Consider the following 27,935-nt stretch of genomic DNA (forward strand, 5'->3'; position numbering starts at 1 on the left):
GTTTTGTCATTTGATTTTGATGAGTGGTTAATACACATGCACAGCTGCCTCTATGGGTGACCTTTCCTTTACTCTCCATGCCCAGGGCTTCGAAGCAGATCTATAAGTTGCTTACTAAGTAATACTGTCATATTTACGTCTGGCAGACCTTCTCTTGGGAAGTCTGGTAGAACATAGCCTCATCTTCAGGCTCACTTGCTTTTGTCACAAGGGTTGAGAATAAGTATGGGGAGGGCACAGCCCCTTAAAATCATAGAATATGGAAATAATTATTTATAGGCGGAGGGAAAAGACTTCCCAAGCCAAAGGCAAGAAGTCACCTATCAACTCAGCTTCCCTACAGTGCCCTCCCTTCTGAGTTCCCTGCAGAGGGCCACAACGTCCTGTTCTTAGAGTTCATGTGACATGAAGCACTTATGCACACACCGCCTGCCCTTTCGATCCCGTCCTTCCCCACTTCAGCAGGAGCTCCGAGGCACCGCTCTTTCACGTGTGTGGTCCGCCTGGGATCCAGCTCTGGGGCTGGCACACTGCAGGCACCTGGAAATGCTGACTCCTGCTCGTTTTGTTGGACGGTGGGGCTTGGTGAGGGAGGACACTCTTCTCCTGTTGTTACTTTGATACTCCAACCCTTTTTAAATCTTCCTGCTGAGGGCGATATGAAGGACCAAAGTAGACAAAGTATTCTGAGAACCTGTTGTCTACTCTGACTCTACTATGAACCACAACTCTGGCAGCTTTTGTGCTCAGCCCACACTTGACCAGATACCAGCAAATACCCTGAAGCCAGCAGCAGGCTAGTGGCCATCCCAGCGGCCTCGCACAGGCTCTGCTCTGCTGGCCATATTAGAGCAGGAAACTTGACTCCATTCAGGAGCTCACGGCCTCCTACAAGCACATGATGTCTCGATGTCTCGATGGCAACTCTGGGCAAGCTTCTGAAGGGAGGTTTTCACACGCTCCTCAAGCTCCTGGGCCACAACAGCCCTTCTGCCATTACCCTCATCAGCAAGCTGCCCCAGGAAACCAAGAAACACGAGAACTGATGTATGGCATGGCTGCTATATTTAGGGGAGAGGAAAAGGGGCAAACTGAGGAAGGTCACAGGGAGTTTGCTCACAGAAAGGAAGGCACCACGTAACCAGCGGTATATATAGTGGTGCAAATGGCAACTGAGAGCTGAGCCTCACATCAATCTTAGCTCTCTCTTTATTAGTTATGTAGCTTATACTGTTATTTATTTTTTCTCAGCCTCAATTTCTAACATGAAAAATGGAAAGAATAATGACACCAGCCTGATATCTAAGTGAAGTGGAACAAACTTATTGTCTTACCACTTAGGAGGCTGAAGCAGGACGATCATGAGCTTAAGGGCAGCTTGGGCTACATAACGAGACCCTATAATGATAATAATAAGAAAATAATAAATAATTATTGCCTTGTTTACAATGTGTGTAAGGATTACAGCATGATAAAATAGGTGTAAAAAAGTTAACCTATCCTCTGGGCATATGAGCACTTGACAAATGTTCATGGGGAAAAAATGTTAACCATGAACATATACTTAAATTTAGACAGCTGTGTATTAAATGGAATTTTCAAAGATAATTCTGAAAAATATTTCCCTAAGGTCAAGGTTTAATATCTTTTCCCTCTTATAGTATTTAATAACTCCATGCACATGACATAGGCATCACTGAGAGGCAACTGTCTATATCTATAGGTAATATATAGTTAAAAATTAAAAAAAAATATATCAGATAAATGTCAGGTGATGGAGCCCTATATAATTCCTCACCTATTTCCACATACACTACCCCAAAATGATGACGACTATTTATGTGGTTACATGTGGTCAAAGATTTAGGTATTCCACCTTCCAGCAGAGCTGAGATGACCAGTTCTGACAGACTTCTCCACAGACTCAGGGACTGGGCACCGCGTCTGTGCTGCAATCAGGTTGTTCACTGTGTCAGTCCCATCATCTGGATGCCAACAGTGTTCCTAGGCATCTCACTGCCAGTGGAAAGTCTGCTCTTCTGTGACAATGTGACAATGTCCAGGTGCTCTTGGTTCACACTCTTTAAGAAAGAGAGCACACACAATTCCAGTTCTTACTTCCATCTCTCCCCTTTCCTCTTCCCCTCTCATCTCTTTTCCCTTTCTTTCCTCTATCTGTTGCTCTTTCTTTCACACAGAACATACACACACACATGCAAACATATGTAGGTGCATGCACATGACATTCGCAATTTACTTTGACACTGTGTTGCCAGGACTAGGATTTCCTGCTGGCATACAGACTGCTCTTTTGGGAACCCAGAAGCCTGGCCTGTGTCTGACATTACACCCCCCCCTCCACACACACACACACACACACACACACACACAGAGAGAGAGAGAGAGAGAGAGAGAGAGAGAGAGAGAGAGAGAGAGAGAGACCGCTCCTGCAGGGCATTCTGAGCACTGAGGAGGGCTCAGCTCAGAGTCTTTGTGTGTTTTAAGGGATGAGGCCCTGGAAGAAATCCTACTGGTTAAAAGGATACTAGTGGGATTCTTTCCTTCAAGCTAAAAGGGGACTTTAGTTGGGATCTGAGATGGGGAAAGGATCACGTTACTCTTAAGAGAGCAAATTAATCTTTCCTGACTGGTGGGACAGATTCTGCCAAAGCAGCAGCTAACGGGAAAACCGGTCGCCACTCTGTGATGACACAGTAAATAAGCAGCAACATGACTAGCAAAGTGCTGACCTAACCCATAAATTGTGCCCAGCCTCTGGGGAGCACGTTCTGCTGACGAGCCGCTGTGTATTTAAGACAAACACGCGCTAAGAGAAGTGAGGAGGACAGGACGGACACGGCCGCAGGTCCACACCTAAAGAGTGACACTGTGCTTTCTGCCAGACTTGGGGCTGGATAGTCGTCAGGCAGTGAATAAGTTTCTGCTGGAGGGGCCACAAACTATCACTTGGTTCCCAAAAGGGTTTCAGTGTACCTACGAATCACTTTGGAATTTAAAACACAAAATCTCCTACCTTATCTGTTTCTTTTTCTTAACAAGAATCTAGTGAAATAGATGTAACACAGAGCTCTGTCACTCACTGGGACGCAGGGTCCTTGTCTCTTAAGCTTTACAATGAAACTTTACAGGTACTGGATGACTGTGTGCTCAGTGAGATGGGACCTATCAGCGTCTCAGAGTCCTCAACCATTATGAATGCTCAAGATGGACAGGCCCTGTACTTTGCTCCAAAAATCCCAATGGTGATTCCTAGCAAGGCCTGAAAGATCGACATCTAAGTCAGACAGGCCTGCAAAGCCCAGCGCAGCAGCCAGGAGCACGAGCACACAAGAACCACTCACCCTCTGCGTCTTCTGGCCGAGTGAGGTCGATGACTCCTGGGCCCAGCTTCCCATCTTCACTGGACTTTCCTGTTAACTGGGGCCCCAAATTCTCAAAGCGCGTTCTTTCCTAAGGAGAGAATAATCAGAGGCTTATTCCAGCTCCCACAGCAGCCACTCTTTCCTTCCCAGGTCTCTTATACTTAATGGGCAAAACTTAGGTTTGCAAACATCAGTTCTGATGCATTTGTGCTCTGAAGACATCCCGGGAAGACTGTGCCGAGGGCTGGCTATGGACACAGCTGACAGCCTTCTAGATCATACACCTGTATGGAAAGGGAGCCTGGGACAGGGACCTGGCAGAGCCACTCAGCACTTCTCCCTGCTGGATTTATTCCATCCATCTAAAAGGAATGCAACAGACAGAGTTGAGCCAAATGTGAAAACACTTGAAAGATAGTTCTGATTAAAATATACTACTAAGCTTTTTTTTTTTTTTCCTTTAGAGAAGAGTTTGCATCAGTGCTCCTGGAAGTGTAAGTTAGAATTTTATCTACCAAGATTTCAAAACAAGTATTTCAAAGCAGATCAACTAGATGTTGGAATTGCTGCCACTGTTTTGAGCATGGCTTTTTGAAAATTGTATTTATTGCTGGGCGTGGTGGCGCATGCCTTTAATCCCAGCACTCGGGAGGCAGAGGTAGGAGGATCACCGTGAGTTCAAGGCCACCCTGAGACTACACAGTGAACTTCAGGTCAGCCTGAGCTAGAGTGAGTACCCTACCTCGAAAAACCAAAAAAAAAAAAAAAAAAAAAAAGTATTTATTTATTTGTGTGAATGTGCATGTGTCTGTGTATGGGGGTGCAAGGGCCTCTTACCAGTGCAAATGAACACCAGATACTCATACCATGCTTATATAGATGGCTTGGGAATTGAACCTGCACAGGCAGGCTTCAAAAACAAGTGCCTTTAACTACTGAGGCATCTCCCCAGCCCTGAGAACAACTTTTTTTTGAGGCAAGCCCAATACACTGGCCTTTTTAATGAGAGAGGGAAAGAGCCAAAGAATTGGCACATCAGGGCCTCCAACCACTATAGTCAAACACCAGATGTGGCACACGCTAACTTGTGTACATGTGCACCCTTGCACATGCATTGCTTTGTATGTCTGGCTTATGTAGGATCTGGGGAGTTGAACATGGGTCATCAGGCTTCCCAGGCAAGCGCCTTAACCACTAAGCCATCTCTCCAGTCTGTAAACAACTTTTAACAGTGACTTTCTGGGAACTGAGAAGGACACCACTCTTTGGCAGTCATGAAGCCATGAGAGTTTGATACCCCTGCTGCTTTCCGAGGGAACCCCAATAAGGTTGGCCTGTCAAGCAACTCTTCTAAGAGTAGGACTCTGGGCCACAGTGACCGGGCTGAGCAGCTCTCCAGATCAGGAGCCAAGGACTCACTGGCCATCGTGAACGTGGAGTTCCAGTCTGAAGAAGCCCAGCGCGTAGGCCCCTCACCTCACTGCCACTTTGTTGATCAAACCTGGCCCCTCCTTATGCTTATGAATGAACGAAACCTTGTTGTTCATTACTACACAACAGTATTAAATGTCATGTCAGCTTGAATTTACAGACATGAAATAGCGGCTCCCAGCTCCGGGGACGGTTTCTGCATGTTGTACTAATGCATTATGCAGCAGCGAGTGCTGATGGCTGCGGTCTATTGTTCAATGACCTACTTCCGTACTGAGTGTGTCTGACAGTGGATGGAAACACTCTGGGTATTCTCCTCTGGATGATGTTTAGAAACTTGGAAATATTCTTAAAGAGCAAACATACAATTACTTGATGCAGGCTGTAGCTTATTTGTACAGTCTCAGTACATTTGTGCTTTCTAATAGGACTGTTTTTGAATATCATTATATTTCTATAATTAATTTCCATCAGTCAAATTGCACAGGAAGTCTTCTGGTTCCTCTTCATCATAGAATATGCTGGAAGAAAACACAGCACTATCCTTGCTCTAATCTCACAGTAGGGATTTGCAACACACATGACAGCCATGGGCTTCTCCGAGTAAATGAGGCTAACTAGGCTGTGGAGCAGCATGTGGAGGAAACCGAAATGAGACCTTTGTAAAGGCCAGGTTGGAAATAAGGACCAAACCAAGTATGGCTGGTTTCCTACCATCTTCTTCTGAGCAATCACTACTGGGCAGGAGCAAATGAAGCCCAAAACAGAACCCAGCAGAAAGTGACCACAGCCACAGGACGTTTCTCACATTGTGGGGGAAGGACAGCTGCCTTTCATCAGCCACTTTCTGTCTCTGAGCAGCACTTTTGGTTGTCATGACGTACAGCAAAGGAATTAAAGTGAAGAGGGGTACTACCAGTGAAATAAAGTGTTCACCCTCAGTCTCTTCACATTGTTCCGCCTCTCATGCATTTGCATGTGAATGCTCCCCTTTGTTCCCACAGAAGGAGCTCTGATCTGACACCTGCAATCTTCCCGGAAGAACAACCTTTAGCAGTATTTGGGGGGGAGGACAACTTTCTCTGCAAATCAGCAGACCAAGCTACCTATCAATATGCATATTTCAAGTACCTTTCTAGTCATTCATTCTCTTTGATTTTACTGGAAAATATTCTCAGTTAAAAAAAATAAAGTTCCTGAAAGAATATCAATATTTTGACAAGGAAGGAGAAGAGGGAAAATTACATGCCATGGTTTGTAAAATCCTAAGACAACAAAGCGTACATGATGATAATATCTTTTCTTTTATAAAAATGAAGTGCACTCCCAACCCAGTACTATCAGCCAGCTTTTAATCACAACAAAAAACATTCAGAACCCTCAACAGCACATTCACAGCGTCTTTGAAGTCATGCTTTTTTTTCTTTACTTCATTGAAAAAAATTCTTCTGCAACGATCCTTTCCCTATAAAATATCAATATTTTGACAGAGTAGAAGACAAGGAGGTATATCCCATGAAATACTTGTTAAAGAGGCAGAAAATAAATCAGTGATAAAAATTGTTTGGGGCAGTAGGTTGCACTGTAAATTTGATAATATTAAGCACTGTGTTTGAGATTAAAGCAGGGTCTGCAAAGCCATGCCCTTTCATATAAATTCCCACCTAGTCTCCCAGAAGATTTCCTTCTTTTCTTCAAAGAATAACTCAGAATATTTATTTGCCAGCCACAGAACTATAAGATAAGAGGGCCTGATGTCTACCAGTTAGGTCAGGGCAGCTGAGCTAAGCAAAGATTTTCCCAGTGAGGTAGAACACAAGCCTCAAAAACACAGGATGTGAACAGGGGCACAGGGAGAAGCACAAAGATCCTTCAGTTCCAAGAGACTTAATCTGGCCATTACATGCCAGTGGGTATGTCCCTATATGAAACAAATACAGACAGTGGGTGACAAGTCCTTAGATCCAAAACTCACTCCTCTCTCTTGGACTAGCCTTCACAATGTACATAGCTCTCCAGTAGGATATTTCAGAGATATGAGCTAAATCCCTCATTGCTAATTTAATCCCACCTTCTGTTATTGTCCCCAGTCTTCCTGTGGACAGAGAAATGTACACTTTACATGCAGCAATATGACCAGACACTTACTTATGCTCTGTCAGTCACAAACATGCAGGCAACATAAAAATTACTAAAAAAAATTAAAGTCAGCTCTGCTGTGTTGTAGGGACTGTTGACTCTCTAAGTGCTTTGAAATGATGATGTATGAGGTAGATGTTGCATATTAAATAAAGATATTTAAATGATAAAGCCCCCGTTAGTGAGAGCTGATGAATGTTAAATGCTACAAGCCACAAGATGGTCGCATCCATCATCCTCACGTATTATCAGAGTCAATGATGGGGCAGCCTCTCTGGTGACAGACTCTGCATTATTGTCCCTTATTTCCAGAGTCACTGAACAAACCACTCAGCTCCTCAGGCATTATTTTTAACTTTGCATTAAATTAGCAACTTTCCCCTCCCTACCATGGCAAGACTGATAGATTACATCTTTGCATCAGTGGAGAGCAAGAATGAATGCGGGGTAACTAAAAGACCAGAGGTTTGTTTTCATCTAGGAAAAGAAATGAACTTCCTCTTACTGGCAACAAATGTAAAATTGTGATCTGGGGAGAGAACAGCAATGAAACAGTAAGCACACAATAATGGCTTTTCTTTGCACTTAGATAAAAGCTGAATTTTTGATGTGCACAGTATATTTTAATAAAATTTTATATACTATGTTTTATACACTTATTGGCTATTCCATAATAATGTGTGTGCTAACAGTAAAATTGCTCTTAAATTTATGTGGGTTATTTATACGTTCCCACGTAACAATGCTTTTTGTTGTAAAAAATATTCTGTTTATTAATGTAACTTTACAACCACTGCATCCAAGATCCGTGGTAAATTAATGACATTTTTATTATTTTATAGTGTCATTAAATTTTTACTGATCACTCCATCAAACAGAGGCAGTAAAGGCCATAATGTAAACTGGGACACTTAGATCAGGCAGCGGGAAGACATTCCATAGAGTCTGAAGAAAACTGCTAGCAATAAATGATATTTATACCATCTCTAAGCATGGGAGACTACTTGGATAAGTTTGGCAAAACTGTTTCAGTAGTAGAGTGGATGGTGTACTTAAATAACAGTTTGCTTGCCAGTGAGACAAACCTTTTTCAAACCATACGCGAGATGACTGATGGCAGCCGTCTCCCAAGAACAACACACGAAACGGAATGACGCCCCTTCACCTTGCCTCCGAGTTACCAAGACTGACCCGGCCTCACTGCCACCTCAAGGCCTTCAGCACACTCCCGGATGTAGCAGTGGGAGCGGAGAGAAGCCCTTTGTTTGTTGCTTTACAATTGGTTATGTGCCATTCAAGGAGACTTGTCTGGAAACTGAGGGGCATATTTTATTTGGGTGGTCCAATAAGAGGCACTTTACTAGCCTCTATTCCACTGCTCGTTTCTACAGACTGTCAAAATGTGAGCTCATTTATAGCAGCCACATAGCACATACCTAGATGTCTGGTATCTATATCGTAATTAAACCTGGTGAAAAATAATCATCTTGGGTTATTTTCTTATGTAAAATACATTACAATTAGAATGCGCTCCACACTGACTCTCTTAAATAAACTTAAATGTGTGTTATTAACTAATTGCCAAATATTCTATTTATATATGTAGAAGACAGTAAAGAGAATATTCTGTACTCACATAACTGTGGATTTAGTAGCACCTATCTTTTACATGGGGAATCTGGTATGATTCTTTCTTTATGTAAATAAGAATTTTGTTATTATGTACCCAAATACACATTTAAATATTAAAACCTTTTAAAAACCTTTCAGATTTGTAAAGTGGAATTTTACATGAAAAGTTAATACCATAGCCCATCAATCATATTTTTGTATACTGAATTGGGCACAAAATCCTTGTAAGACTATTATGATACCCTGAGCTATAATCTACTCTCAAAGTTTCTGCAAAGTTTAAGCTATTCAGCACTTGCTGAATGGAGTCTTGTTTTTATCACCGCTCCAAGCTTCAGTCTTACCTGAACATTTGATTTCTCCACATATATACTGGATTCACTCTGGAAAAAAATACTTTATCCTAATCTAAAATTAATGAGTTCTCTACCAAAGCAGACTTCCCCTTACTCAATGCCATTCTTATTCTTCTGTTATCGATGTCAACTGACCAAAAGGACATGTCTCACTTTTGTCCTTTCGCTCACTGTCTAGCCAATCATCCAGGGTGGCTGCCTTCCTTCCACAGTCTTACACTGGCACTTTCCCTGAGGGATCTCCTGCCATCAACTAGCCTCCCAGGACCCCAGTACACACCTCATGGCCACACCACTCTGATTGCTGCAGCCTTGGAGCTGGGTTGTGGCCGGTCCATCTCTCCAGGCTGCTTGTGCACAGAGTACCATTTCAGGACCGAGTTCAGAACCTCCCATGGATCTCCAGCCAATCCCTCCCCGTACTTCTTAGGTCCTTCATTCACTGGTGTGAAAAGGCCTCTTCAAACCAGATTTGTACAATTCTCCCGTCATACTCTACCGTCATCCTCTGCTTGGGGTGGAAGATGACTTGATGCCTAATACTAAGTAACACCTTGATCCTGCTTTCCTCATGTCTGCTGGGGTACATTTTCTTCTCTCTCTTCTTGCCCAAGCCCTATTTACACTGAAAAACCCAAGTTTCCTATGAACCCTGTCTGCCCTAATTAACATATACTCTCATTTATCAAAATCCTAAGTCTTCCCTGAATAATTAGCTCCCAGATTTTATTGTGCTATGTTAAAGAGTCATGTTTGTTCATGCACACAGCCACATTTCCGTCAGCAAGATGAGACTTTATAAGCCAGGGCTTGTATCTTAGGTCTCCCTACAGCTCTGCCACAGCACCCAGGTACCAAAACCTTCAGGTGTCATTGTGTCACATGATGCGCTCCCCCACACACATGAAGTGTTCCCTGGGGAAGAGTGTGTCCAGACGCAGAAAGAGCTACTAGCTTTCCAATATTTTAAGTCTGTGGAAAAGCTGTTTAGACTCAACACTCCTCACAGTATTGTGGATATCTCCCTGAGTAACAAAAACCCAAGCAAACAACTGTTGGTATATACCCTAAATATTTCCTAAGGGTGGGAATAAGCAATGCTAAAGGACATACAGGAAAAAACTCATTTGATTCTAGAGCTTAATATACATTCCACCGTGGCATTTCCGATGGTAAATAATACTTGCATCTTTGCAAAGTCTTTGTAAAACACTGGCAACAGAAGATATTATTGGCCATAAATGCTTGGTTTCTACACCACTACACGTTTTAAAAGAAGCAGTTTTATTTTATATTATGCTTTTTTTGGAAGCAGGACAATATCAGATACAGTGTGGAACAGTTCCTTGGCTGTCCCTGTGGATGATCTGCTCAAGTTTATGTCTGGGCATATCGTGTTCAACGATTCTCAACAGTATTACTTAACACACATGGGGTTCCCTTCCTTTTACTAAGCAAATCCTGCCACTCTATTTTATGTCACTTATTTTACATTGAGTTATTTAACAAAGGATCAAAACATGCAGGTTTTGCAATAAAAAGCAACCACATACACTCTGTAAAAGGTGATAGTTTTTGGAGGAAGTTACCTTGAAAGGTCTGGGCTTTGCTTTCTTAATGATATTTTAATGGTTCTAGATTTGGTAACTGTGATGATAAAGACTCTGGCTTAGAGAATGAAGTTCATTGTTGAACCCCATTGCTAAATGACGCTGTCAGTTAAAGCTGTTCATGCATCCTTAACACCAAAACTGGGCCAAGACTCAGGAAGGTGTTAAGGTCCATGATTTCCAACTGTGTTTGCCCCAGAGCACACATAGCTATGGGAGAAGTAGGGAAGAGGGCCACTCAGCACCCAGCAGTGAGAATGGCCAATGGGGCCTCACACCAGAGAAGCATTATTGTGACCATCATTTTTATTAGAGGAAACGGTGCCACACAAAAGGTTTTTCTATTCTAAGTCATAACAAAAATTTGGGTAGGTAGCTGTGCTAAAGAGAATTTGAAATCATAACTGTACAGTTTGATTCCATGTGATCTCTGTGCTCTCTCCCCTGTACAATGGTGAGGAAATGCTCAGACCACAAGGTCGCAGTGAGAGAAACCACAGTGAGTGGTCTGAAAAAATAAATAGATGAAGCAATTCATCAAATATCTTCTTTTGTCTCTTAATATTTGCTACATGTTTTAAAAATTAGTACTGTCCTGATCTAATAACATCTGTTTTCCTGCATCAACAATAGCTCTATCCAGCTAAAGATCTAGCATCTCAGAGATGAATTTAGGTCCAGCCCTGGTAACCATGTGTTGGCTGGGGCTTGTTAGGGTCTCTTCGTGAGTGCTCAAGACCTTATCACCTGCAAGGTGAGGATTTCCCTTTCAACACAGTAGACCTTCTTAGCGCCTTCTGAGCATGCTTTTCACAGCCCCATGCATTCCACGTACTCTTCTATCTGAGGAGCGGCCTCCTTATGTGACAGCACTCGGCAAGAAGAACATTCCTGCACTCCCACACCCCAGATAACACTCAACAATCCACCATTAGCAACATAAATGCCAAGTTCTCCTGAAAGGTAATAGGAAAAACTGGTAATCCAAGTAATTCTTTTGGAGAAGAGAAAGCATTCCTGGGTAAATAATCCAGGTGAAAGCACATGAACAGAGTGTTGGGGAATCCTTTCACAGAGCTTGAGAGCACAGGGGTTCAGCAATGATGGCTTCTATTAGTTGAGTCCTAGCTCCTTGATTCTTAGGTTGACTATATTTGGAGACAGGACCTTTAAAGACATAGCCAAGTCCAATGGAGCTCTGAGGGTGAGCACAAATGCAATCTGAGTGGTGTATTTATATGAGAACACAGAGGGACTTGAAGGAGGTGTGCCCACCCAGGATAAAACCATATAAGGTTATATAAGAAGGCAGAGACAAGACAGAGTCTCAGAAGAAACTAATCCTCTGACACCTTGACCTTTAACTTCCAGCTTCCAGAACTGAGAACATACATTTCTTGCGTTTAAGCCACACGGTCTGTTGTGTTTTGTTATGGTATAAGAAACCATTATAATGATACCTTCTGCCTCTTATGCCACAACAGTTTTCACAAAAGTTGCTGGTCAAAATCTGTCACATGATCAAATGAAGATTTTTGAGAAGATAGCCTGTTATCCCCAGTGACAACCCTACAGATGCTTGTGCAATTAGGACCGAGTAGCAGGGCTATGCATGTACGTATGTATGTAGGTCTCTACCTAGCTATTCTCTATCATCTATCTATCAATTTACCTCCCTATCAACTATCTATTTACCAACCTACAATGGAATCTATCTATCCATTGATCATCTTTCTATTATCTGTCTTCCACTATCATCCATCTACTTACCTATCATCTCTCCATAATACTGCAGATGAGAATGATTCCCCTTAGAAGGGAAAAAAAAAAACTTAGAAAGGCTTAGCAAATGTTTTCAAAAGCCTGATGATTTATACTTAGGGAAAGGAACAGAATCAGTGAAGATTGACACATGATGCTCAGATCTCCCAGGATGCTGGTCACCTTGGCAAGGGAAAGTGCTCCATAGGTCTCTGCCCCAAGCTAGCACTGTGCCTGATAAGCTGAGGAAAACCTGCAGCCAAAGCCTGCTGAAATGAGCTCATGTCTGTGGCACTTCTTGTAGATATGTTTTATGGGGCTTTCAAAAACATTCCCAAATGATGTATGACAAGTTTCCCTCAGGATTTGAAGAGCACACCAAACCAAGCAAGTTGTGTTTCTGCTAGCCAATGATGTCAACACCCTAAACATCTCCTTAGACTCATGTTCCTGACCATCACATGATAAATGACACGGTAGTATTAACGCCAAAGATATGAGACTCTCTCAGCCTTGGGAGCCACTGAATTAAATTAGTTTCATCAGGATTATCATGCTCACTCAACCCCTTTAACCAAATGCTTTCTGTCTCATTCATATGGTTTTAATATGGTTTTAACCAATTGTGAGGTTATTTATAAGTTTGCAACTCCCAAGTAGAGCCATAAAGCATCCAGATTTAAACAAATCCAGTTGTGTGGCAGCCCAGGCCCTGCTCATATGTGGTTTCAGTGTTTGATTCGTGTAAGGGGGCATGAGGCACATTTGTCCCTGAATGTTCTCTGATAATTTTGTTTTGTAACAAGTTCACAAAAGGTTCCATTGTAAAAATTATAAACTCCTCTTTAACAGATGACTTTAAAACCTGGATAATTCTGTCCATTTAAACCAGCAAGAAGACTTATTCTGACATTTACTATATGAACAAAGGGTATCATAACAAAATTAATGACCAGCTAGGCAAACGTCTTTTTCTGAGGAAGCATTTTGGGAAGTCTCTTGGTTCAGAGTCTAAACCTCTGATGCCAGGTGCTCATGCCACGTGCAGCATGCATCTGTCAACCCTGTGGAGACGCCCCTTCCATTTGTTCAATTTGGAAAGCATCAAAATCACATAAACCAAGAATAAATATCTTTTGTAAAAATGTCTTCTACTTCTATTTTACCTGAAAAACTGATGATTTTAAAGACCTTTTCCTACAAAAATATGTAAACAAAGTGGAAAAGCATAATTATTGTCACAATACACTTGTTTTGATTCATGAGATGTATAAATATCTCATTTCCCTTAAGTGATTTTCTTATAATTCAAAGAAATATGCTTGCTGCAAATTGACACATATTAAGACACAATGAAAGATCATGCGGAAACTTCCATGCAAGAAGGAAATATAGATACCTTCACTCTGAGAACACTGAGACCAGAGGGGCTAGGCTGCTTGCCAGAAACCATGTAGCCCCCGGCACACTCACCCTGAATGTGCCTCAGCCCACCGACTCTCAGCTCCTTACACCTAGCCTCTCAGTACTGAGTATGGGAGCCGCTGCTTACTGTGAAGTCAGGGAGTCAGCTTGTCTCCATGGTTTCATCCAGCTCGGAGCTCTAAGACCTGGTGAGAGTTGATGTGTGTGCTCTATGAATTCTCCTCTACAGAACTCATTTCTAAAATTCACTTCTCTGTGTCAGAGAACATTCTAGCAATTATTTATATTCTCAAGGAAAGCACTCAAAATCAATCCATTTGTCAAACCAACCTACTAAACGGTGTTTATACTTGGCCCTAAGCAACTACTGTTTGAATCATGTTGTTATCATAGGCAATAGAAGGGCAGGGACTTGATGACAGGTAGGCAAGGGAAGGGGCTAGGAAAGTCAGAGGGAACTATTTTCATTTGCATTGTCATAAATATGCCTCTCTGTCTCCAGTATGGTGTTTGCTATGGTAGCACTAGTACACAGTACACCCCCATGGTAGTCCCTGAGGGAGTGCTGGTACATAGTACCTGCCTGTGGTAGTGCTTGTACACAGTACCTCCCTGTGGTAGTGCTTGTACACGGTACCTCCCTGTGGTAGTGCTGGTACACGGTACCTCCCTGTGGTAGTGCTGGTACACGGTACCTCCCTGTGGTAGTGCTGGTACACAGTACCTCCCTGTGGTAGTGCTGGTACACGGTATATCTGTGTCCACTGGCAAGCAAAAAATTACAATGTTATGGTCACTGCCAAGAGGAGGCCCTGTCTCCTGAGCGAAGCTGCTCTTTGCTGTCCAGGTGTTGTGTATCTCACTATATCCTTCGTCTAGGGAAAAGGAACATAACAATGACATAACAGGATACAACAATTAAGTCTGAGGTTAGAAAAGACTCTTTTGAAGATTAAGTAAAATTAAAATTTAGAGACTTCTCACTTCATAAAAATATTAAGAAATAATCTGAAACTGAAAATTTTTAGCGTGAGTTTAAAGAAGAGGATATTTAGGAACCCTATTCAAAACAGTACTCCAAGATGGCAACACTACAAATGACAAAAGATTGTGTCCAACTGTGGTGATATGTGTTAATTGTATGGTTTTCCAAAGATGTGGGAGAACTGATATCAATTACAGTATAATTACCATTACTTCCAACAGAGTTAACATGTAGTTACTACAAAATAACATACAATTAACTGGTGTCACACTGAACACCAGACTAAATAAGATACAAATTAAAAATCCCAAGTGCAGCCACAATATTCTTCTATCTTCTAAAAAGTAAAATAAGACACGTTTTCTCTGATAATGTTATACACAGCCTTTTCACATAATTATTTTGAAGAGGAATAAATTCAAGAGCTATAACATGGAATGCATCATTTTCAGATGTAAGATGAAATACTCCATAGGGAGAGAGTTGTCTATATTAACGAAATGTAAATTTATTAAGTTGAAAATCATTGTAAATAAAATTATAATTTTCATCACATACTTCTTTCAGTTCCTGAAAATGGGGCAGAGCTAATTTAAAACCAAATTCAGGGCGGCTGCCAGTCCTTACGAAAGCTACGACTCTTTGCTTTACTTCTGAGCACAGGTGCGCACTGGAGGACAGACACGGCGCAGGCAGGGGTCCGGGGAAGCTTGCTCGGTCACAGCCGCCCGCCACGGGAAGAGTGAAAGGTGCCTCTGAGAGAGCCGTTTCTTCATCAGAAGGGACCAGAAGGGACAAAGCATGCCACGGTTTGAAAGTAAAACTCCTTGGTGGCATGTCTCATGACAACACAGGTTGCTTCAACATGCTTCATCTGATAGAAGGGCACACGTGGGAGCACATCCGTGGAAAACACGCTTCTAGTGTAGCTGGAAGACAAGTGGAAATGGCAGGGCGTGGTGCGCTGTGCCCACGAGGGGCCCGAGGGGCAGGGGCTGTACGAGAAACACAGCCCTGTATCCCACACCCGCTTCAGCACCTGGGCTTCCAGTTACTCCCTGAGCTCCCGAGAGTTCTCTGGGAATGCTGCAAGCGGCTACAGAACAGGACCACGCTAACTGCTTTATAAAACACTGCCAGAGACAACGCTTGCTGGAGTCTTAAATGACATGAGTGAAAACTTCCTTGAGATTATCTTCTAGTAAATGTATAACAACCAGGAAGATGGTAGCATGCCAAAAATAAGCCTTTTAAATAGCACGCTAATTAGTGTAGCAGATAATATATTTTCTTAGGAACTTATATTTGCACATTTTTGAAGACAGCTTCTTTTCTATACTTTTTCTACTTTTTTTTTTGTAATGTCTAAACGCTTACTAAAGATTAAATATGCTGGACACACTTGTGAAAGGCCGCGTGAACACACGCACAGGTCTGTTCCTATCTGGTGAACTCCCTCTCTCCACTGCATATGGAGCTCTCAGCAATGGCCACTGGCCCTAGCGCCTCCTCTAAGCTTTGCTCTAATGAACTCAAGAACTGAGCACTTGTTAGCTTTCAGGACAACCGCTGGGTGGGAGGGCAGAGACAACAATGGGCCACATGATCACAGGGACTTCCTCTTCCTCCCCCACTGCCGCTACATTCCTCTGCTTACTGGAGAAGCGTGCTGACCACTCTGTGTGCTAGGCCACAGGACACCATCAGCCCCGAAAGCTAACATCCCAGCTAGAGAACACTACGCATGCGAGGTGAGCGAGATAAGGTTCTCTCGCATCTGCTGGATGTCATGGGAGACTACCAAGGTGGGCTCAAAAGCCTGAGTCCCTTTCCTGTGTGGACAGTGGCAAAAGTGATAAATGAAAGTCAAGATCGTGTGATATTCACGACGGACTTGAATTGACACAAACGTCGAGCATTTTTAATTTAAAGTACATTCCAGGTAAAATACTGTATTAGGTCAGGATACAAAGTTGTCCTCTCTACCCTCAGAGATCAGCGATTGTATTAGGAGTCAGGTCAGGGAGGGCAAAGGAGCATCAATTTTATTTCTCAGCTTTATGTTTAACAACTTAAATATCAAGATGAAAATAGCATCACTCCTGAATTTATGATTTAGCTTATAAATCTGAGCCTGGGCTGATAGTTCAAGTTTAGGTATTAAATCACGACTTTAAAATGCAGACTACTGATTCCTGGTCTAACAGCAACTGCTTCCATGTACCTGGACAATCACCCGCTGGTGCTTAGCCCACAGCTCACACTCACGGAATGAGGTATGAACAAAGACTGGGAGGCTGGCCTAGGGGATAAAGCAGTAGCGTGCAGGCCTGAGGACTGGAGGCCAGATTGTGAGAAACAGAAATGCATTAGTTCCAGGAGGGGGTGACAGACCTCCTGTCACCTCAGCTCTCAGGAGGTGAGACGGATCCCTGGGGCAAGCTCGCCAGCCAGACTGGCTGAGTCGGCAAGCTCTGGGTTCCAGTGAGAGATGTCAGTGATTAAAGTGGAGAGCAATTAAGGAAGACACCCAATACAGGCCTCTGGCCTCCACTACATGGACTGTGCGCACATGTGCCTGCATGTCCTTCACACATGCACACACACAGACCACCACCTCCAACGACCACAGAGCCAGGCCATTAGTGGACAAGCACATGGAGCACAAACAGCAGCTGCAGGGCCAACAGAAACCTGGGTTAGTTCAAAAAGCACATTAAGACAGGAGCTTTCCCCACTCTAAAGGGTTGTTTAAGGAGTTACTTAAAACAGCGTTGTGCAGTCTTGAAGGAAAACACAGCTCTTCATACAACAAACAATTCCCCATGTGAATGTCAGCAGAGGTTTCAATGTTTTGTAGAATTTTTAATAATTTCAGACCAATTAATGATGCAAGAAGACCATGAGAATGACAACTGTACAATGACAAAAGTTTTAAGAATATGATTACTGTTTGGTTGTTTTTTTTTTTTTTTTTGAGATGTGATGTCATTACGTAGCCTTGGCTGGCCCAGAACTTGCTATATAGCTTACGCGGGCCTGTAGCTGGTAGCAACCCTTCTATTTCTGTCTCCCAAGTGCTGGGAATACAGGTGTCTGCCTCCATGCCCAGCAAGAGTATAGTTCTTTGTAAATCCACCGCAGTATGTGAGGTAAAGACTCAATTTATAATATGATCACAACTGTAATTTTCCGTAGCTAGTTACTGTCCAAAAGAATATTAAAAAATGAACAAGCAAACGGGTCTGTCGCTTTAGAGCCTGCCCTTTAAGTAAGGCTTTGGTTGGGACTGTGCTCTCATTGGCACTGAGGCAGGAGGGCTGGGTGATTACAACCTCAGACCAAAGTTAATGATTTTGAGACACTGTGTTCCACTTAGAAACTGGTTTGAAAGCACAGCCTTAGCTCAGATAAACTCCACAGTCTTGGGTGCAAGAGACCTGATGTACTATAGATTTCACTTCCTTTCTATGACCTCTCCTTTCCACCACCACCCACGAAGATGGTAAACAAAAACCTGCTTTATTTACAGAGCAGTGAGCACGCACTACTTACTGATGCCGGCAGCCCAGGGCTGCTCTGAGCCCATCCACTGCAAGGAAGCTCCAGGCAGGAGGCTCACAGCACAGTACACTGCCCTCTGAGAACCCGTTCCTCTGCTTCCCACACAGCACAGCCCCTGCTCAGCTGTGGGGACATCAGATAGGCGGTGACCGTTCCCACTTATCATCTCGGCAGCAGCCACAGTGGACTGCTCTTCAGAACACGCCAAAGCTCAGTGAGATCAGAGACTTCCGGAGACCCCACAGAGAGAAGCAGCCTAGAAAATCAGTCTCCAGCCTTAAAGCCCGGGTTGAATTCCTTCCATTAGCAGTAGGGCATTTTGTACTGCCTAGCTCACTAGGCCCCACTATGTTTAGGGCACAGGTAATGCCATCCTGAAGGTCACTATCCAAGCCAGGTGACAAAGCTTTGCAAGTCAATATTGGTTCTATAAATAGACCATTCTGAAGCTGTTCAAGTCTAAGATTTTATGCCCTTATCATTTAAGTAAAAATTCCACATTAGATTCCACTTCGATTTTGTACTACTTGTCACTCAACCCCTATCCTGTGATTCCCCCATTTCATTCATCTGCAGCTTTGGAGGCCACTTCACTGAGGACGCACGCCCAGCAGCTCATATGCAGCTGCCATGCAAGGCACAGAGCAGGGCAGGGAGGTGTAGGTATTACATGCTACAACCCTGTCACAGAAGAATCTAGAAACAGCAGCTGTCTCTTGCAACTATAAGTCTGGAGAAAAATTATCAGTGGTCAGAGACTGCACCCTAACTGCAGCAGGCTGTAAGAGTGCAGTGAGAAGTGAAGGAAGGAACGAAGGAGAAACTGAACAGAAAGACAGGACAAGGAGAATAGCAGAGAGGGCAAGGAGGAGGTCAAAGACTGGGCAGTGTAGCTCACACGGCAAGGAGACAAACACGTGAGCACAAGTGAGGGATTCACAACGTCCGGAAAAGAAGGCAGAGGAGAAGGTGAGCACAAGGCAAAGCCACTGGGGGCGCTACCAGAGACTGCAGGCAGAAATCCTCCTAGCACGTGAGTACCTCTGCTGAGGAATGCTGGGGGTATTTGAGAGTGGAGGCAGAGTCAAAGGGAAACAGTCTTCCCCCAGATAAGAGTAACTATGACTTCATCATCTGGTCTCTGGTAATAAGCACACAGCCAGTGAATGGTGCCTTAGAGTCACTCTGAGAGAGGGGAAGGGAACTGAGACACGGGCTCTGTTTTCAAGCTGCTAGGAACAGCAGTGACCAGGGCAGTGCGCTGAGGCACTGGGGGAAGCACTGTGCGAGAACCTGCACGGGCCTCATGCTCCCCTGCGTTTCTGTAATAACAGAGAATAAGAAGTGAGTTATCCATCCTTACGGGAGTCTTGTGAAAACGGAATCATATTTTTGCATAAAGGTTTTTGTCAGTCATAAATGCTAATGAACTACACTTACTGTGTCAAATACTCATTGCGTTCACAGTCCTACAAGCCTGAGCTTTCTCCCACTGGAAGAACACCGGTTCTTAGTGCCGTGTAACAAGCTGACTGACTTTGAGCTGACGTGAAGAAACACTCCGTTGACTTCACCGACTGCGGCCAGCATTTCATGCCCCACCCCCCGGCAGCTGTGCCAGGCTGGGTCCCCGCCTCAACACTGCTCCTCACGCTGCTCTCTTCTCTTTCTTCCCGACGTCATGGCACGCGCACCCTTCCAGGCCTCTCTTTCCTTTCTACACAGGCGCTGGGGAGCGGGGCCACCTGTGTCCTCCAGCACCCAACACCACTGCCCTTGGCTTCCCGCATGCATCCCCTGGACTCTGTCTGGCTACCTTTTGTGTATGGACTCTGTCTCCTAATTCAGACCACACGCGGGACTAGACAGCGGGCATCTGAACACCAAGCCTTGCTGCACACCAATGCCACCGCCTGCCTAAGTGCATGACATCCACAACTGCAGTCCTCTAGGAGACATGCAAAGCAATTTCCTCTGTGTTAGTTCACACATCTAGTCCTATTCAGTATTGCCCAGGACCCTGTGTATTTACCATTGCTGCCCTCATAGTGAGAAGACAAAGGCACTCTCAGGTAAGCAACAGGATACAGATGACATGGCTAGAAGGCCACCACCGTACACAAGAGGACCCCAGACTCATCGTGTCCCTGTCCACAGAGTCCCATTAGTTCCTCACACCAGAGCTCCTGGAGCGAGCTTCGCTGAGAACTACAGGGGCGCGTGCAGCCCAGGGGATGAGCAGACGTCAAGACACCCTGCGTGCTTCGGTCAAGCCAGTGCGGCTGGTTCCCTTTAGAAAAGACACGATGGGTGAATCAGGGCTGGACCAAAATGAAAGCAAGCACTTCATTCCACAGCAGCGGACAGTGCTTTGGGAAATTCTAATCTTAGTTGCAAATGTCAGGATCACACACTGGATCCCAGCTGCGGGTGAAGCTCCACCGCAGCACTCCTGATGGCACAGCGTGGATGGCCAAACTGGAGACGGTGTTGACTGGAGGCAGGTTGACAAGAATGTCTGCAGTGCATCCGGGTATAGAACCGTCCCATGAACTCTACCTAGGCAGAACCAGGTCTGGGCACTCAAGGTGAAAATAAACAAGCACTGCCACACTCCCCACTATGAAGAGAGCACAGCAAGACCAGAGACATGCACATACTGTCATACAGACACACACCGCCTCACAGACACACACCGCCTCACAGACACACACCGCATCACAGATACACACCACCTCACAGACACACACCACCTCACGGATGCACACTGCCTCACGGACACACACCACCTCACAGACACACACCACCTCACAGACATACACCACCTCATGGACGCACACCATCTCACAGACACACACTGCCACACGGACACACAGCACCTCACGAACACACACCGCCTCACAGACGCATACTGCCTCACAGACGCACACCGCCTCACAGACGCACACCACCACACGGATGCACACCACCTCACGGATGCACACCACCACACAGACACACACCGCCTCATGGATGCACACTGCCTCACGGATGCACACCACCTCACGGATACACACTGCCACACAGACGCACACCACCTCACGGATGCACACCGCCTCACAGATGCACCCTGCCTCACAGATGCACACCGCTTCACGGAGGCATACCCCCACATGGACGCACAATGCCTCATGGACGCACACCACCTCACGGACACACACCACCTCACGGACGCACACCACCTCACGGACGCACACCACCTCACGGACGCACACCGCCACACGGATGCACACCGCCTGACGGACACACAACACCACATGGACACACACTGCCACACAGACACAAATCACTACACAGACACAAACCACCACACGGACACACACCACCTCACAGGCACATACCATTATACAGATGCACACAGGCACACACCCCCACACAGACACACAGATGCACATACACTTCCACACAGACAGATGCACACACACCATCTCAGACACACACAGTCACACAAGTAGACACCCTTACACTGACACACATCAGCACACACAGATGCACACTGTCAGTCTCACATGCATACCAACACAACAGACATAAACACAGTTGTGCGGTCATACTTGCAGATACGCAAACTCAGACAGACACACAAAGAGACACTGCCACACATACAGAGCATAGACGGACAGACACACAGTAGGCCCCCATTCCCACAGATGTTGACAGGCGCATGGGCACACACACACATTTATTCATATGGAACAGAGCCTTCCCTGCCTTAGTGCTCCAGAAGCCACATGGACACTGAGAAAGGCAAACGCACACTCTCAAAGGTGCACACACACACAGGACACGCCCCCTCTGCCAGGTACAGACATGTGCAGCGCTCGCCGGGACATGCAGACGCAGGGCTGGCGCTGGGGAGAAGGTGACGGGTGCCTGCGACCGTGGGAAGACTGCGGGGTTCGGCTCAGCTGGAAGCCTCGTCTACCTACATCCATGTCCGCAAAAGATTTGAGCCCTGGGAGCCCCATCCTCATCCGTCTAAGGTGGATAAAAACAAAGGCCGCTTGTAAGCAGGGCTGTGAGGATGACTGACAGCAATCGATGAACAACAACAGAAACGTTTTGCAAACGATTAACTGCCCCAAGCCTGTACATCCATGTCCTTAGTGCTGCAACTGCCAAAGGTTCTCAGGAAAAGAAGATGAAAGGTGGTGTAAGATTTTAGTTTATCTACTGGCAAACAGAGAGAGAGAGAGAGAGATAACTTGAGTACTGCTAGGGCCTCTTGTTGCTGAAAATGAACTCCAGATGCGTGTGCTGCTTTGTGCATCTGGCTTGATGTGGGTCCTGGGGATCAAACCTGGACCAGCAGGCTTTACAAGCAAGCATCCGTACAGCTGAACATCTCCCCAGCCTGCCACATAAGTATTTAAGAGTTCTGAATTATCACACAAAAAATTCATATAAAATATAAATACAGAAAATTAAATTACTGGGATCAACTGCAGTCAGCGACTACACGGAGTGCTTGCTATGCAGAAAGTGTGACTGACAAGGAACGCTGCACTTGACCTCACACTCGGGTCAGGTGTCACACGCCCCACACGCCACTCCCAGCATGACTATCGCAAGCACTGTCACGTCACAGCATAGGCAGCACTAGAGGAGCAGGAGGTTGTGAGCTGGGAGTTGCTACCATAATGACCTTAGGGACACTTGGACGTTAGCTGTTATGGTGGTTTGATTCAGGTGTTCCCATAAACTTAGGTGTTCTGAATGCTAGGTTCCCAGCTGACAGAGAATTTGGAATCAATACCTCCTGGAGGCAGTGTATTGTTGGGGGCAGGCTTATGGGTGTGATAGCCAGTTTTCCCATGTCAGTGTTTGGCACACTCTCCTGTTGCTATTGTCCACCTTATTTAGGCCAGGGGGTGATGTCCACCCTCTGTTCATGCCATCATTTTCCCCTGCCATTATGGAGCTTCCCCCTTAAGCCTATAAGCCAAAATAAACCTTTTACCCAGAAGCTGCTCTTGGTTGGGTGATTTCTACCAGCAATGCGAACCTGACTGCAACAGTAAAGTGGTACTGAGGAGTGGGACTGCTGCTAGACACCTGACTGTGTGGCTTTGGCCTTTTGGAGCTGATTTTCAAGAGGAATGTGGAAGGATTTGAAACCTCAGCCTAAGAGATGGCTTGCAGTGCTATAAGTACAGCTTGGTGGACTATTCTGGTCAGAGTTTTAAGACCTGAATGCAGTAAGAACCATGGACTGTGAGGTTTGTTTTATGAGGGTGAGAAAGAACTTTGCTTGGACTGGGCTAGCAGTTTGTGTGAGAAGCTTGCTCTTATGTTCATGTCCTGAGAAGTTGTACAGGGTTGCTTGGCATAGAAATGAACTGGTGAGAGCAGAGGGATACGGCACAGGAAGAAAAATCTTTGGGTGAATTGCTGCCCATTCACCTGCAATTGAGAAATTACAACCTTTGTGAGATTGGGCCAGCTGACCTGCACCGGGACAACAGGAAGAATGTAGACTCTTTTGGAAGGGCCTGATTGCTCAGGGAGAGTCCTGTTCTTCAAAGTCTGCTTTATTCCCCCCTGGATTAACAAACTGGCACACTACCTGGTATTGTGGAGTATAAAATACAGGAAAGAGAGGGTCATTGAGTTTGCAACGTAGTCTTGTGTTTTGGAAATGGCCATGGGCAGTGTGAAGCAGGTTTTCTGGATGCCTGTGTGGAGACCCCATGGAGCCATGAGGATGAACCTTGGGATGCATGGAGACCCAGTGGAGATGCCAGGACCACAAGATGGCTGCTAAGGAGAACTGCCAGCCCCAGATGAAGTTTTCCAGCACTGTGAGTAGCCTAGCTGGAGGGTCGGAATTGGAATACCAGAGACTTGTTGCTGGTTAGAATTATCAGACTTGGAGACTTGTCACTGACTAGAGCAGTTGGACTTGAAGCTACAGTTTTATGTTTGCCCTAGTTGCTTTAAATCTTGTATTGGTCAAATATTTCTTTGCTATGTCCAATGCTATCTTTTCCAGTGTGGATGTTTATTCTGGGCCATTATGGGGCTTGGGGGGAATTTTTTGGTATAAAGCCTCAGTTAGAAGGTCTTAGACTATGGGGGTGTTTGAACACCATTAGGATTGATAAAAACTATGGGGACTTTCAAAAAAGAACTAAATGCATTGCATTTTACCTTATGTATGGTTATCAGCTTATGGGGGCCAAGGGCAGAATGTGGTGGTTTTATTGAGGTGTCACCCATAAACTTGGGTGTTCTGAATGCTAGGTTCCCAGCTGGTGGAGATTTGGGAATTAAAGCTTCCTGAAGGCAGTGTATTGTTGGGGTCGAGCTTTTGGGTATTATAGCCAGTTTCCTCATGTCAGTGTTTGGCACACTCCCCTGTTGCTATGGTCCACCTTATGTTGGCCAGGGTTGATGTCCACTCTCTGCTCGTGCTGTTTTCCTTGTCATCATGGAGCTTCCCCTTGAGCCTGTAAGTCAAAATCAACCTCTTTTTCCCTACAAGCTGCTCTTGGTTGGGTGATTTCTACCAGCAATGCAGAGCGGACTGCAACAGCCTAGCATCTGAAAAGCGTGCAGGCCTGGGTGCCAGGAGGTGGGCATCTGACTCCATCTCACTGGCATCATGTAGTTGGATGCAGGCAATTGCTCCACATCTCTCAGCTCCAGTTTCCTCATCTATAAAATGAGAGGCTGTACTAAATGGTCTGTAAAGGCCCCTTTAGCTCTGATTCAACAGTTTTGATGGTGTGGTAGGTTACAGAAGTGCTAGGCAATGGTGATTCTATACAGAAAATGCTGAATATATGACTCTTTGCTCCTATAAAAATGAAAAGGTTCCTGATTTATACCTCTGAGGGGAAAAGATCTGTCATCACTGGAGTGGAAAAAATGTGGTTAACTTATGATTGTGTAAGGGTGGAAATTGATTAAGACATTTTTGTTGAGTCTCTTAGGACAGAGCAGACATGAAGTCCTCAATTCTCAGGGCAAAGATTCCTAAGGAAGCCAATATCATGAAATGTGACACTGGCCATTGAGGGAACTTTCCGTAGCCTAGAAGCAGAGCATCTTTCTCTACTGCTGGGAACGCAGGTGGGCCCAGTACCCAGAGGCATGCAGACAGTGCAAAACACAGGCTTCGGAGAAGCAGCCTGTGCTTCTCAGAGAAGTAGAAACCCAGGAATTTTGGTTCTTTGTTGGACTTGAGAAGCCCTTTGTATTGTCTCAAGGAGGCAAGTGAAGACAGAGTAGAGTGTCCCCAGGCCTCCTAACTTTACCTGGAATCTAACGTCAAAAGTTCTGATATTATTAAGTTCTTAAAAATATATGAGATATTTTACACATGTAGCGGAAATATTGGAGAATTTTCCAACATATTCTCTTTCTGCCTGCTTACCAGGAAGCTCCCAATTATGTTTGTGACCCCCAGTATCAATCAAGCAAACCTGAATGTCAAGAATTTTTTGCCACTGACATTGTCTCACTTTTACCTCATCTACTTTATTTTTGTACTAGTAATTTTTCTTTTCTACTATTTCCTTCCTTATAGCTTTTATTTATTTTACTATGTGTATCATGGTGAGTCAGTCAAAGACGTTTTCTTCCCCATGTCAAGGCAAGGTGAGACTACATCCACTACACTTCTATTAAGTTGCTTAAAGTAAGTCCCTCTCCCGCAACCCCAAAGACTTCTTTACTGGGGTCACTAGATCAAAACTATTTTCACAATGATACTAAGACATTATTTGCCTTTTTTTCATCCCCTTTCTCTTACTAATACAATGGCACTGCAGAGGTTGCACAGCAAGGACAGAATTTTAATGACAAAGCAGATCCAGGAGGCTGGCTATCTTCTCACAAATCAGACACTAAGGAGGTTGGTAAGGACAAGGAACAAAGCCTTCTTTCTATGCTTTTTTTTTACCTTGAAGAATACAGCTAATGGTCAGAATGTTATATTTAAAACTAATTGGTCTGTTATGGGTACCTTAAAGTAATTATTTGAATTTATTTCATTTTTATTATTAATAGACATACCCCAAATAAATCAACACCTTTGGGGGTCCTAAATGCTTTGAGTAATTGTAGAAGGGCCCTGAGACCAAAACTGTTGCAGGCAGTCTGTTTAGAAGCATGATGTAGAAAGCATGTGCCCTAGGGTATACGCAGTAAATACACCTCAGATATGCCCAAACAAAGGTTCTTCCAGAAGTATACAAAATTATCAACACAATGTGGTGGTTTTAGTCCTTTTCCTAAAAGAGACCTTAGCGGATGTAACACTGTGACTTAAGATACCTGTAAACAAAACTAAAGGCGTTATTCTTGCCCTACCCCACCTCTGTCCTTCAAAAGTATCTTGAATGTTGTCATCCCAAATAAATTCTCACCATTCTTTCCACTTAAAGTGCAGAGGAGAAAAGAACCAAGGAAGTTTGTTGTTATTTTCTATGAATTAGGCCTTAAACTAGTAGCTAGGCAACCACTGATGTAGCCCTGACAACAGGGAATAAAGAACACCCAGTGCCACGCTCAGCCCAGAGCCTCCCACTGTACTACACAGCTGCCCAGCACCGCCAGTTCAAACGCAAAATCTGCACTGCTTTCTTCTCATCTCCTAGCCTTTGTAACCCACGTACATGCTTGTGGAGACACCATCATATGTCCAATACGGTGCTGCATTGCACAGTTAGGCAGTGGGCACAAGTGTCTGCGCAGACTTCCTTAGCTCACCAACTTAGCACTCACTTCATGAAGACTGTCTAAAACTCAGATGTGGGTCTTGGTTTAGACTCTAAGTAAAACTTCCCTATTCAACTCACTGAGACGTAGGGAGCAAATGGGATGGTGGAGGGAAGCAATGCTGGGGTCAAGTGATCTGAACGGCTCTTAGTTTCCGCATCTGTGAAACGGGACTGGCAATCCCTATATCCTGGAATCAGGAAGGGCAAATGAGAGATACTAGGTGTAATGCTATTTCTGAAGCATAAAGTCGTGTAAAATGCCTCCTGTCATGCTTAAAGTACTATACAATGTTTTTGTAGAAAGCTAACTACTGCTGTGCTTTGTAAATAAGGATAACCAAATTAGAAACTGTACCCTTACTATAAAATCTTGTATGTATTCCACATTCCTCAAAGTACAAATTGTTTTGGGGGAACGTAGCAAAGAGTATAATTAAACATGCTAGCCAAGTGCTTGCAAAAACAATAATCCCCGATTAACTGGATCTGTGTACAATCAATTTTAAAACAGTAAGATGTCACTGATCTGTACAAGCAGCTCTTCCATTCCTAACACACTTTGCCAAACAATTTACTCACAGTCCTAGTTCACTTCTTGCTGTATGGCTGTATTGATCTTCTGTCTAAACTTAGCCTGTCATGCACCAGTGCCTGTCTGGATCAGTGTCAATAACCGGGAGCTGGGTGGCAATTGCCTGTGTGATACAGAAGATCTCTCAGCAAGCTTTTCTTTCTGGTAAAGAGGTGGAAGCTTCACATTGGCATAAGTCTGATGCTGCATTCTGACACAAGGCAAAGTATGGATAAGGAGCAAACATCTACACTTGTGTGAATATCAATGCAGCTAGGAACAAATTTACATGATTGCATTATTGTTTTCTATT

At 44.4% G+C, this 27,935-nt stretch overlaps 1 protein-coding gene across 24 annotated transcripts in view; it reads right to left on the reverse strand.

The window, feature by feature from the left end:
• Nucleotides 1-27,935, reverse strand: part of Sox6 (SRY-box transcription factor 6) — a 610,295-nt gene that overhangs the window by 36,379 nt on the left and 545,981 nt on the right. For all 24 annotated transcript variants that reach the window (XM_045144830.1, XM_045144813.1, XM_045144834.1 and 21 more), the window contains one exon: nucleotides 3,363-3,471. In XM_045144830.1, the coding sequence (XP_045000765.1) occupies nucleotides 3,363-3,471 (109 nt within the window). The remainder of the gene's footprint in view (nucleotides 1-3,362; nucleotides 3,472-27,935) is intronic.

Source organism: Jaculus jaculus, chromosome 3 (assembly GCF_020740685.1).
Source record: "Jaculus jaculus isolate mJacJac1 chromosome 3, mJacJac1.mat.Y.cur, whole genome shotgun sequence".
Lineage (NCBI taxonomy): Eukaryota > Metazoa > Chordata > Mammalia > Rodentia > Dipodidae > Jaculus > Jaculus jaculus.